This window comes from Trichechus manatus, unplaced genomic scaffold, assembly GCF_000243295.1.
Source record: "Trichechus manatus latirostris isolate Lorelei unplaced genomic scaffold, TriManLat1.0 scaffold00195, whole genome shotgun sequence".
Classification (NCBI taxonomy): domain Eukaryota; kingdom Metazoa; phylum Chordata; class Mammalia; order Sirenia; family Trichechidae; genus Trichechus; species Trichechus manatus.
In genome coordinates this window covers 3,731,910-3,745,005 of record NW_004444131.1, presented here as the reverse complement: position 1 = coordinate 3,745,005, position 13,096 = coordinate 3,731,910, and the positions used below count along the sequence as shown (strand labels likewise).

The following is a 13,096-nucleotide window of genomic DNA, read 5'->3' as shown; positions in this document are numbered from 1 at the left end:
TACAATAAGACTCTGGGTTTGGTTTTCAGCAATTTCGGCTCTGTTACTACAAGAAATAAGGCTTTCTTTCAAAGCACAAGCGGAAGCCTTGAAGTCATGTATACAGCACTTGAGCCTTGACTCTGAAGCCCTGAGCGCATCTCTTTCCTTCATCAGTTTGTCTAGCGAAAGTAGGACAAATCAACCAGCTTCCTTATACTTCTCATTCTGACAAAGCTGTAGAAAGATATCACACATGTGTTCACCCTGAGCCTCACCTTTCACCAATACCTGATCTACCGGTGGTGATATTTTGCATATTTGTATTGCCACCTCGCTCCACGGACTAGCAGTGACATCTTTACTGCTGGAAGCAGAGTCAACAACGTCTTTATGACTAACCAGACTTGAGAACCAATTTTGAAAACTCATCCTTACAATTTTGTTTCTCTAGAACCACTCCCGGTACCAAACGTCTTAGGCTGTGTTCTCTAGAGAAGCAAAACCAGTAAAGTGTAAAAATATATAGAGAGAGATTACATCAAGAAAACAGCTCACGCAATCGTAGAGCTAGAACGTCCCAAGTCCGTGGATCAGGGTAGAGGCCTCTCCCAAGTCACACAGCTGCAGAAGCTGGCAAGCCCAAGATTGGAAGGTCAGAGAGCAGGGCTCCCACTCACAGGCTGTGCAGATCGACGAATCCCAGGTTCGGCAGATAAGCTGACAGCTCAAGTCCCAAAACCGGGAGATGAGACAACAGGAAGCAGCCGCAGGATCCAGAGACAGCAAAAAGCCAGAACGTCTGCTTATATACAGATGTGGGCCACACCCCCAAGGAGACTCCCTTTCATCTGACTGGCTACTCACAGTATATTCAATCATGGGAGTGATTACATTAAAAGACGGAGAATCATGGCCCAGCCAAGTTGACACACAATCTTAACCATCATAGTACCAAATACAAAATAAATCTTTATTTGTAATAAAGTCTTTCCATCATCATTAAAAAAAGTTAATAAAGCTATTGGACATCACCCTTACAACAAACAGGGATGTACTTCCTGCTAGTGAAAGAAAAGAGTTTAACGGCTAGAAACGCTGATTAGAAGCCAATCTAATCATCATCACATGCAGAGCGCAAACCCATGTAAAATGTTATATAACACTTACCTTGGAAGAAACTGCTTAGGAAAAGCCGAATATTTTTAGAGTCCCACAGTAATAAAATGTGTCCTATAAATGGATGCTGATTTCTAGTGAAACAGTTTACCTGTTTTTCATTAGCCTCAGCTCTCGTTTGCGTGTTGCCTCTTCTGCTAGCTGCTGGGGATTGTGCAAACTTCCTGGTGAGGCAGCCATCACTACTCCCTGTGGCAAAGCGGTAGTAGGAGCTCGGATCTGGTAAGCTGGCATGTCACCAGTGGTGGCTGTAATGAAACAAAATATTCCAAGTTTATATAAATAATTCACAATGTGGTATTTTAAATAAAATTGACCTGGAAATCACATACTTCTCTTTACATGTCATAAGAGGTGATCCTGCTCGTGTTTAAGATGGATATGCTGAGGTGTTATAGGAATCTTAGGTATCAAAGAGGTTCTCCAGCACTGGGAACAGTGACATTCAGTACGTTCTACACATTTAAGGTAGAAAAATGTCCTAATGTATTTTGGCTTTTATCAAAGGCTAAAGTAGGGAGGATCTTCAATTGAAAGTTCATTTAGTCTAAAATCAGTGCTGTGCTGATAAATGTTTAACAACCAGCTCTCTGGGAGGAAAGAGCCCTGATCTGCAGCATCTGCCAATTCCCATGATGTAAATACTTTCACCATGGTCAACTTCAAGCTACCAATGTGGTGACACTAGTGCAGAGCCGGGAAGAGATGTGCATAAGTGGCACACCACACAGATAAAATAGATGTAAATAACGTCAAGAGCATAGATAAAATATTAGAAATGTGCATAATTAGTTTTTTGTATTTATTAATGTGGTTTTTAATGTCATTTATTTGTTAGGTAGATATATTTAATTTTTAATAATGGCTGTTTTAACAACCAGCTCATAAAGATCCTGAAAATCTAACAATTGGCTCTAGCAGGCCAGTAGGAGCTGGCTACAACACACTACAGAAAAACTTGTAAGCAAGCAGAACATCTCCATTCTTGGAATATTCCAGTTAAGAGATTTTCCTATAGGCTAAATCATGCCTGAAACAGTTACTGAATCTCTTCAAGTGCAAACCCATTACTAGAAAATGACTGAGGCTCTGGAAGGAATCTAGTTCACTGGATTTTCAGTAAAAAAAATTAAACACCAAAGTCCTACTTAAAGCTGGTTTCTCTGAGGAAAGATAATTTTTGTTTTCCTTAGGTTCCTTGGGATAATAATACATTCCTAAGTGCTCATTTAAAAATATATATTTTCTAATTATAGTGTAATCATATAGCTAAAAGACATTCGATATTTATTTAGTATTCAGACTGAATACTAAATTTAAGTCCTCAAAGTTTCCTAATTTATATTAAAAAATTGTCTATCTACTGCAATAAACATAGCTTCCTAGAAGAGACAGATGGATTTGAGTAATGAAACATGTTTCTATCATCAACGCTTCAACTTTGAGAACAGATAGTCCAGAGTTAATTTGACACTCTGATGAGATACTACAAATACATGCTTTCTGAAAGCTAAATGTAAGAAAAAGGTAAAAAACATATATATGTAGCTTTTTAAATCCTGTAAAAACCGATCTGAACCAAATGCTAATCAAAATAGAAAGTACAGCATTTCTGTATTTCATTAAAATATATTATACTCAATGAGTAGGAACTGAGTTTTACCCAAATGGGAGACAAAGCTGTTTTCAGCTAAATCACTACTATCCAAGTAGTCTTAAAAAGTTAAAACAAAAATGAACTAATCTATATGCTCTGTTTGGTATATGCCAGTCTTTTTTTTCCTCCCTGGGCTCAAAAATTAGGTGAGACCAAAAAACATGGCTTTGTAAGAATATCATTTAAAGGAAAGTCCTCATAAGATTAATAAAAATACCATTATAAGATTACACTTCCTCTTTCTTCTAAATAGTATAATTTTAAAAAATAATGGTGATAAATATAATGATCACCAGCAAAATCTCTGGTCCTAAATTTGTTGTTGTGACTACAGAGTATACTGTATACACAGATGTCTCCTATTTCATAGTTTTGAAATAGTTAAGATAATTTAAAAACCAGTTATAAACTGTTAATTTACTAACAGCTTGTTTGTTTTTAAGTATCTTAATCATATTGTCATTGGAGATTGGGTGGAACAAAGAATAAGTAGTTTGCCCTGCTTTTCTCTTTACCCACATCCAGGGATGAAGGTTATAGAGTAATAAAGGTTGAAACAACTGAACAGCTGGAGGCTACTAGGCTTTCTAAAATTGGAACAACCACCAGTGACAAATGAGGATTATACATGTCACTGTGTTAACATTTGCAGGCAGCATGGAAGCATACCTTGGTCGAGGGTTATTCTTTCTGTTCAAAACACAGCTTACAAAGAAGCACAATAAAATTAATAGAAAGGTACAGAGGGGCTCACTATTCTCTGTAGTTTTGTGTATGTTTGCTATTTTCTGTAATATAAAGTTAGAGCAGAGTGCTTACAAGATATACAAGATAGTTTAAGAGTATCCATTGTGGGGAAAAAAAATGAAAAAGAGAGGGATGGGTGAGAATACCTCATAGATGAGAAATAAAGTTATTCACTAGCCTTATATTTACTAAAAATGGTTCTAAGCAACTTTTGCCTGCTTCCAAAAACCAGAACTACCCTCAAGGACCAAATTTGGTGCTATGGAGGATAATTAAAAAAACCTGACATGGCCATTCCAAAATAAGTGTTCTCAAAACATTTTGAGCAATGGCTCAGGGAAAAAAATCACTTTACAATGATACTTTGGAAGGGAATGATATATTTGGATGTATTAGTTCTGGGATGTTAGCTGAAAAACTGGGCTTTATTACTATTTCTCAGACATAGCATATATTCATTTTATTTCCTTCAACAAAGGTCAGAGATTGCAATTCATTAGCTCAAGCCAGAATATGAATTAGTATAAATTAGTGTAAATTAGTATGAAGTAGGATGAATTAGTACAAATTTCTGTAATATCCCAAAGAATCTATATGATGGTATACTTCTAATGGTCACTAAATAAATATCAATTGATAAATTCCATATATTCAAATATGATCTTATTAGTGAAGTTCATAAAAAAGATATGGGCAAAGAGAATTTCTTGTTGTCAGGAAATCCAAATGTTAAACAGTTTTATTTTTTAAACAAGTTATAAAAAAGTTTTTATCTAAGTTTCCGATATTAATTCATAAGTGGTAATTTAAAACAGGTATCTATGGATCCCAGTTCAAAGAACCATCCTACATTCTTTGTTGACATATTCTTACCCTGTACTCTCATGAAGGCCAATTCTTGTTCCATCTAATCAGTAAAAGTGTCCATATTTATTTTTATTCTAGAATTTCATTGTATAAACTATCTCTAAATATAAATGGGTCATCACTGGGGGCTTAAAATTATGATTGAAAAAAGATAATAAGAAAAAGACATTTATATACTAATTTTTTCTCAGGCAAGGAAAAACTTTTAGTCAGGGATAGCAACTTTTTTACCTTGGTATCCTCTACCATCTAGCACAGTACTTGGCATATAATGGGTGCTTGATGAGTTTATGTGTACACTGCTAAGTAAATTTTGAACTTGCTTGAGTTTTGCATAAACCCATGGTCATTTGGAAAGTTTATATGAACAAAATAAGCAGTCTTCCTTATGTTGCTGTTGTCGTTGTTAGATGCCGTTGAGTCAGTGCCATCGACTCATAACGATTTACAGACTTATGTTATTATCACTAAGTCTTCAAGTCTTTAACATTAAGACATGGGAAGCCCTACAAGACGTCATGTTTATTCAAAGGGGCCTTTCTTGGTAAATCTCCCACTGGATACTAATCATCTAGTAATCTGGCATTGTAGAAGCAGAGGAGTTCTAATTATAACATTTCAAACCCTAAGTCCTGACATTTAAAAAAATTTTTTTTAGGTTTAGTATCAAATATTTCATGGGAAAAGAAAATTCCTAGAACTCTCGATTCTGGTCATTAGTTCATACCTCTCTTTGCAAGCTTTAAACACAGTACAGCAGAAAAAGCATGGGATTTGGAGTCTGGGTTCTAGTCCAGCTCTGGCACTTACCAGCCATGTGACTTGGGGCAAGTTCAGTTTCCTCATCTGTAAAATGGGGATACATTATCTCATTTAATACTCACAATAAACCCTGTAATGTATGTCAAAGTGTCTAGCACAGTGCCTGGCACATGGTAGTTCCCTTCCTCTTCCCTTCCTTAAGCTCTGAAAGACAATGTTCCAAATTATGCTTATACTGTATATTAGTTAAAAGGCACATAACATCCAGAAATATACTTTTCCCTGGAGTTTCCCTTCTCACAAACATGGGAAATAGAATGATTGAAATGTATGGCTCTTATTTGCTTATTTTATTTAAAAATATGCCTATTAAGAAACTTTTACAGTTTATATTTTGTTATATCCCCTTAGAGTATAAATTATTAAAAGATAAAGTGTCCTTTTCTATCCATATAATCATTTAAAATAGAACCTTGAAGGTGGAGAATCACAAATGACCAAATGGTACATTCTCATTAGACTGGTAATAAGAAAACTAAAAACCCCACAAATCAAAAAGTAGGAAACAAATAAAAAAATGAGAAACCCAACCAAATGCCTATCTTGATAACTTCCAAAGTGAAACAACTGATCAACACCCCAAATAATGCTGATTTTATTTACTTGTTTATTTATTTATGGAGAGCTCTGTAGTACCGGGCACATTAACTGAATACAAACATTTTTATGTATGGAGCTCCTACCTTCATATGATGCTTCACAGTGTGCCACTAATCCTAAATGAACCTACATAAGCAATAGAGGGAACCCAGAAATCATATTTATAAGGAAGGACTTCTTTCCCTAGCTTCAAGAAGAAGCTACTGACTCCATTTTTGTTTCTGGTTCTTGCCCTCCCTATATCACAACAGTGCCCTAAGACTCAAATCAGGCTTGTCCTTGCCAGGTGTCCCATACTGCCAAAAAAAATTCCCTTCTCCACTGCTCTATTTTCTCCATGAAAATTAAATCCTATATAAAAATAACTATTTAATCACTGACTCAGCATTTAAGCACTCACGTTTTTCAAATTTATTACAACTACTATAACAAACAGGCTGCAGAGAATTAAGTTGTTAAATATTTATAAGTTTCAACCTGCCTGAGTTGTTTAAGTGAAAATCTTAGTGTAAAAAATTCTATGTAAAAGATGGGAAGTGATGAATATTGAAATTTAATTAATTAATTTAATGTTAATTAATATTTATATGCTCTATTGTCCTATGAAAGTAATGACATATATTCTAGAAAAAGTCCATTTTGACTAACACCATGCTAACTTTATCTTACATGTTTTATCAATGGTGTGTAGCATGCTATTGTAACTCATGTTACATTAGCATTAATTTATCAGTATCATGTGAATTTTGAGAAGTAATGTGATATGGTGTGAACAGAACTAGGCAAGGAGTCTGAAGACCCAAACTGGTCCACCACTTGTTAGCTTTGTAAAGAGAAGAACTTCACAGGCATTCTCACTGATGCACACAAAGCAAATATTATGCTCATTTACGTTAGAGAGAACCCCTGTAAAGCTCTTCTCCTTTTCTTTATTTAAGCAGTTTTGTCAGAGAGGCCTACCCAGATCCTTGACCCTTTATTACCTGCTTCCTATTGGTCTCTTGCTGTCCCCTCCCTGTCAGTTTCCTTGATAGCACTTACCACAATTTGTGCTCACATATTTATTTGTAACACTGTTTCTTTTTTTTTTAATTTTAAAGTTTACATAAATGCAAATAATTATCATAATTATTTTGCTGGGCAATATATTAACATAGACAAACAAAACACAGCAAAGTGAAACATTTATCCCAAATTATATTTCATTAAAAATTTTTTCAAAAACAGTGGGAAAATAGGATAATGGCAATTGTGCTAAACCTTCCATATGATCTGGAGTTTTACTGAAACATAAGTGATTCTTTTTCATTTCCAACATGATTGTAACACGCTTTGCTAGTAACTTCAAGAAGCCATTATACCTTGGTCTGAACCATTCTTTTATGTGGAAATTTCCACATAAAAATCATTTCCAGCAGCTTCCTTTCACAAAGGTGACATATATCCTTGTTATTGTGCATCAAATATTAACTAACAAACTTGAATTCAGAAATCTAGGCTAAATAAAACTTATTAACACTCAGAATCTTTTATTTTATATTAAGTTCATTTGTATCAATTGTAAATTGAGAGCTTCTGCAACCTATAGCACCTGGATAACTTCACAAAAACTCTTGAGAAAAACAACAGCTCAAGACAACTAAAAAAACAATTTAACACAAATTTTACTTGCTTGTAAAATGCTGCATTTCAATACTCAAGACAATTGAACGTTACTATCCAGAAAAAGGACTGAGACCCACTAACTCTGAAGAGCTTTAACCATGGTTAAGCTGTTCATAATCATGCATTCTTGCTGAATTCAACTGCCAATTCAGTAAACAAGACACCATCGTATACACAATGTTGCAGCCACATAAAGGCCATCAGCAACAAAGTCTTTCAAAATCACTATCTGAAAAATTACTAAGAAAACCAAACCATGTAAAGAAGTACTGATTACTAATTTAAACACTAGAGGCCGAGGGAACAATTAAAAGGCAAGCACTTCCCTGACTGAGCACTAGAGGGCGCTCTGAATCACAAGTTCTTAGTAGCTAACCCTGAGTAAAGAAAACCTCCAGCTATATCTAGTGGACGCCTCACAGGGGCACGTTCAGGGACTGCCTCGGCGGGAGGCTCAACCTTACCCTAGACGCCTGCCAGACAGCTCCTGGGTTCCTGCTCGGGCAAGCATTCCAGGTTGAGGGCAGGTTCCCCCTCGTCAAGCAGCTACTTACCGCCAGAGGAATGTTAACAAAGTGAGGCTTACAAGAAAAAGCTATTCGGTATGAGAGCGATCTTGGAGATAGAGGCAGTGATGAGCTACTTAACAACTCTAAATCTGTCAGCAGCACTTGACAAAGCAGAAAGGAACCAACTAAATCACAGCATGACTCGGAGCTGACGTCAATGTGCAGCTCGCTTGGCGTTTAACTTTTCCACTTCCCTGCTGAAACGCGATTCCAGGAAATGTAATGACGTCAGCCCTTTGAACTCAATTAGCGGAGGAACAGACCATTTTAAATCCTGGAGGAAAGAAACAAGTAGGCACACAAACATCCACAACCCGCTAGGTCTTCCTATTCTGTTTGGAGCTACATTAGTACACAGCAATCAAATCAGAAGCTTTTTTTTTTTTTTTTTTACAACTTTAAGAGTGTGTATCTTTAACTTGCAGCTGGACTGAATTTGCAACAGGTTGCAAATGAAGTAACAGCTTATTTTAGTAGAGTAGAATGGCGGGGGGGGGGGGGGGGTGAGAGGGAGGAGGAGAGCGGGCGCGAGGGCGCGCGCCAGAGAAACAGACTGCTGCCTTGGTTCAGCGAGCCGTGTAACTCGGAGCAGAGAAGCAATTACACTGAGATGCCATCGCGGAGTGAGCTGAATATATGCAGATATAAATTAAAGGAAACTTCTTACTACCACTAGAAAGTGAACACTTTGAGAAGCACGCAGACATAATAATTTATCTTTTCTAGAACTTCGAGAAAAAAAATCTGCAGAAAAGACCCCTCTTGAATATTCTTACCTGTTTCATCTCCGGTTACAGCCATGACGGGCTTCTGCATACAGAATTGTCTTGTTCCCCTTATCACAGTTCAACATAAAATGTTCCAAACTAGGAAGCATGTGCTGGGTAAGTAGGAGTATTGACATCACAATGACATCACTAGCCTATCACTGCCATCAATCTGCTTTGTCACAGAACAGCTCACTGAAACCAAAGCCCTATAAAAACTCTCATAATAAACCATCTTAATGTTCTCATTTTCACAGAGAAATCTGCTGAGATAGGCTCTGGCAAAAAAACATCCCATTAGCATAAAGAGTAACATGGTTGTTTCTAATGGGGCTGCTTCTTTATTATTGCTGTGTCTCAGGTTTCCAGGTAAACACAGGCGGAAAACGACGGTGTGTGTTTTTCATAACTCACAGGAAGAGAAAAAATACTCTGAGATTTAAATTTTAGGGATTTAAAAAAAAAACAAAACTGACAATCACCACAGAAAGACTAAGGTACTTCATACACATGTCTATATTCACCAAGAAAAAAACAGCCAGCCAGATTTGTTCACTTAGCACATTTGTATTTGCTGAACCACTTGCTAAAACATTATAGAATCCACCTGTTCCTATGCTGATAGAGAACTTGTTAATTTCACTAGAAGGGCGTAGATAATGAAATTAAAAAAAAAAATCACTGTGCCAATGAAGCATTATATTCTATACCACACTTCCATAAATATTAGATTGAACCATATGCAACTGCTAGCATCCAATCTCTTTTGGCCCACAAAACAGCAATTTCATGTGGTTCAACCTAATACATTATTTTAGCAGATTAAAACCCCTTGAAAAGAGCTTCGTGGTTTTTTACATTCATAAATAAATCATAACTACTATTAGCAAATTTATCTCAAATTTCAGAAAGCTCAAAGTAATTTTTATCTTGATATTTTTCTAGATTGGTACTTGGGTGTTCAATAAATATTAGTGTTAAAAAGGGTAGAGGGAGGAAAAGAAAGAGGGAGGTGGGCTGCTTAGTGATTTCTGCTATGAGTAAAGTTTTAATAGACTCCCTGGACCAGTTAAACTCAGTTAACCAGCACAGGGAACTAGTAACATTTTCACAGAGGAAAAGTATTTCACTTTCATTTAGTAAATGTTTATGAACATTTATCATATGCCAGGAACTGTGCTAGGTACCAGGGAAACAAAGGTAAATAAAATACCCTGATTCCTGTCCAGTTAGAACCTACCATCTAGTGCAGGACAGAGTCACGATAAAGTGTGCTATGTGCCCTAAGAAGGTGCAATGAGAACTCAGAGGGGTTGCCTAACCAGATTTGGAGGATCAGGGAAGGCTTCCTGGAGGAAGTGATATCTAAGATGAAATCCGAATAATGCGTAAGATTGGGGAATGTGTTTCTGTCAGAGCAAACAGCTATGTGTGAAGGCCCTAGAGAGGAGGGGAGGAGGGTGGCAGCCACATCAGAGGAAATGAAAGAAATCCAACATACAACTGCCTACACCAAGCAGAGATGTAGGCCATGTTAAGGATTCTGAACTTTGTGTAGCAGTAACAGACACCCACTGAAGGGTTCTGAGCAGGATATGATTAGATGTCCATTTTAGAAGTATCATCGAACTGAAGAATAGAGAGTATAATAGAGAAAGGGAAATGTCGGAGGCAGAGACTTTTGTTTTTAAGAAATAGTAGTAGTTCCCAGAATTGTTGGGAGGGATGAAGAAAGAAACTCTTAGCGGAACTTCCAGAAACAATTCCCAAAAGACTGGGCCAAGAAGGGAGCTGCTGTCTCTCACATGATTAGGAAGATGATTAGGAAGACCCCTTTTTCTGACTTGAAGCAACAGGATAGGTAGTGGTACATCACTGAACTAGGGTAAATAAAGAGATTTGGGGTGGAAAAGTGGAGCTGAGTTTTGAACTTAAGGAGTCAGAGATGGGCACGGGACATCCAAGTAGTCAGTTGGAGTCAGGGGCGTAGCCACATTAATTGAAACCACGAGAGGGGATGAGGGCATCCAGGGAGAGTTTATCCAGTCAGGTGGGAAGAGGGCCCAGGATGCAATCCTGAGGAATACTGGTCACATCTATGAGGTGGGAGGTGGGCGGTGGGCAGAGGGAGATAAGCCCAGCAAAGGAGACTGAGAGAAAGACCCGAGGGAGAGAAAAACAAAGAGAATGCAGCACTGGGGAAGTGAAGGAGGCGGCAGTCAACAATGTCAAATACTCTGCTCAAGTTTAGGACTGAAAACTCACCAATAAAATGGATGTGACCTTTCAGTGTGATGACAGGGTGGAAGGTGGACAGGAAGTAAGCAATCTCTTGAAGTTAAGGAAGACAAGAATGCTCACTGCCCTTTCTGTGTTTAACACAGAACTAGAGCTCTGGGCCACCATTATTAAAAGAGAGAGAGAGAGAGGAAAGGAAAGGGAGGGAAAGAAAGGGGAAGAGGACTAAAGATAGAAAGGCAGGAAACAAAATATCACTACTTGTATATGATATACACATCCACATAGTATCACAGAGTGATTCACAGAAAATCAACAGAACATTAGATGAGTTTAGCAAGGTTGACAGGTAAAACAACTTAAAAAAAAAAATTTTTCTATGCCAGCAATAACTAACTAGAAAATGTAACTGAAAAATAAAGTACCATTCATAATAGCAATAAAACCATAAAACATTTAGGAACTAACTAAACAAACAATATGCAAGACCTCTATGGAGGAAAATATTAAACTGTTGAAAGAGTAAAATAAGATCTGAATGAATGAGGAGATATTCTCTGTTTTTGAATAGGTCAATTTAACATTATAAAGACTTCAGTCTCTGTATTAATCCATAAATTAAATGCAGGTTCACCTTTGGTTTCTTTTTATTATTATTTAAAAAAGATTTTTCAGAAACTCAAACTTAATTCCAAAATGTTCATATTAAAGAATGATGGTTCACAAATAGCAAATCAGCACTGATAAATAACTTGTCCTATGAAATAACAAAACCGTATGGCACTGACAAAGAAAAAGTGATCAGTGGTACAGAATAGAGTTCTGAGGCAGAGTCAGTATATATGTTAACCTATTTACAATTAAGGTTATTCCCATAAATTCATGGAGAAAGGAGAAGCCATTAGAAGGGGGACACTGGCCCCAAAATACAAACACTGCATACAAAGGTAGACCCCAGCTGGATTAAAAATCTAAATGTGAAAGGTAAAACTGTAAAGCTAGTAGAAAGTAATAGAGAAGAATATCTTTGTGACTTGTAGGAGAAAAAGCCTTCTTAAATGAAACCCCAAAAGCACAAGCCTTACGTGTGTACTATTTATGTAGAAGAGAATGACTTTAAACACTCTCTTTGCTGCTAAAGAATCAAGTTTACTGTAAATTTTCCATGTAAAAAAGATAAAATGATAAATTATTATTTTTTACGATTATGCACTTAAACTTATAAGGTCCATGAGCATGTGGGAAATATAACAGGTGGCTTTTTTTTAACACTTAAAAGATTAAAGTATTGGGTAAGTACTATGCATTTTTTATCCCTTAAGTGCCACCACTTCAGTTCTATGTATACTTTTATCATATTCTACAGTAACACCCAAAATATGTAAGATTAAAGCTAACTATTAAGATATTCACAAATTATAATCTACTTTCTTCCATACATACAAGACTTTCAAACTAAAAAAAACCTAATATTATTATTCTTAAAATTAGCAATATACCGTAAGTTCTAAGCAAACAGATCAAAAGGAATAGAAATCAATTAAAACACAGGATTTTTGAAAGTTGTATTAAACACACCTATTATAGTTACCGTAAGCACAACTGAATGAAATTAAAATAATGTATAACTCAAATGTAATTGAAATCTTAACCCACTGCCACTGAGTCCACCTCACAGCAACCCTATGGGACAGAGCAGAACTGCCCCATAGGGGTTTCCAAGGCTGCAATCCTTACAGAAGCAGACTGCCACCTCTTTCTTCCATGGAGCAGCTGGTGGATTCGAACTGCTGACTTTTCAGTTAGCAGCCAAGTGCTTAACCACTGGGCTGCCAGGGCTCCGTACAGTCATAAAATCTTAGGTAACCCTAAAAGTTTAGGGATACATTACAACTGTTTTATTTCACTATTGTCAGCTTCCATAGAGCTAGAATGGGTACCTCATAATTCAAATATAATAAGAATGGTCTAAAGAAAAATCAGCATTTGTTTGGAAAGAGTTGTCT

The 13,096-nt window shown here is 36.6% G+C and overlaps 1 protein-coding gene across 28 annotated transcripts in view; it reads right to left on the bottom strand.

Annotated features, from left to right (window-relative positions):
* CREM (cAMP responsive element modulator) overlaps positions 1-13,096 on the bottom strand; it is a 96,630-nt gene that overhangs the window by 12,933 nt on the left and 70,601 nt on the right. For 10 of the 28 annotated variants that reach the window (XM_004387852.2, XM_023741960.1, XM_023741957.1 and 7 more), the window contains one exon: positions 1,250-1,406. In XM_004387852.2, coding sequence (XP_004387909.2) covers positions 1,250-1,406 — 157 coding nt within the window. Of the gene's footprint in view, positions 1-1,249; positions 1,407-5,239; positions 5,396-7,980; positions 8,225-8,861; positions 9,593-13,096 lie in introns of those variants that run through there. The other 18 variants (XM_023741952.1, XM_023741951.1, XM_012558911.2 and 15 more) reach the window with 10 other exon arrangements.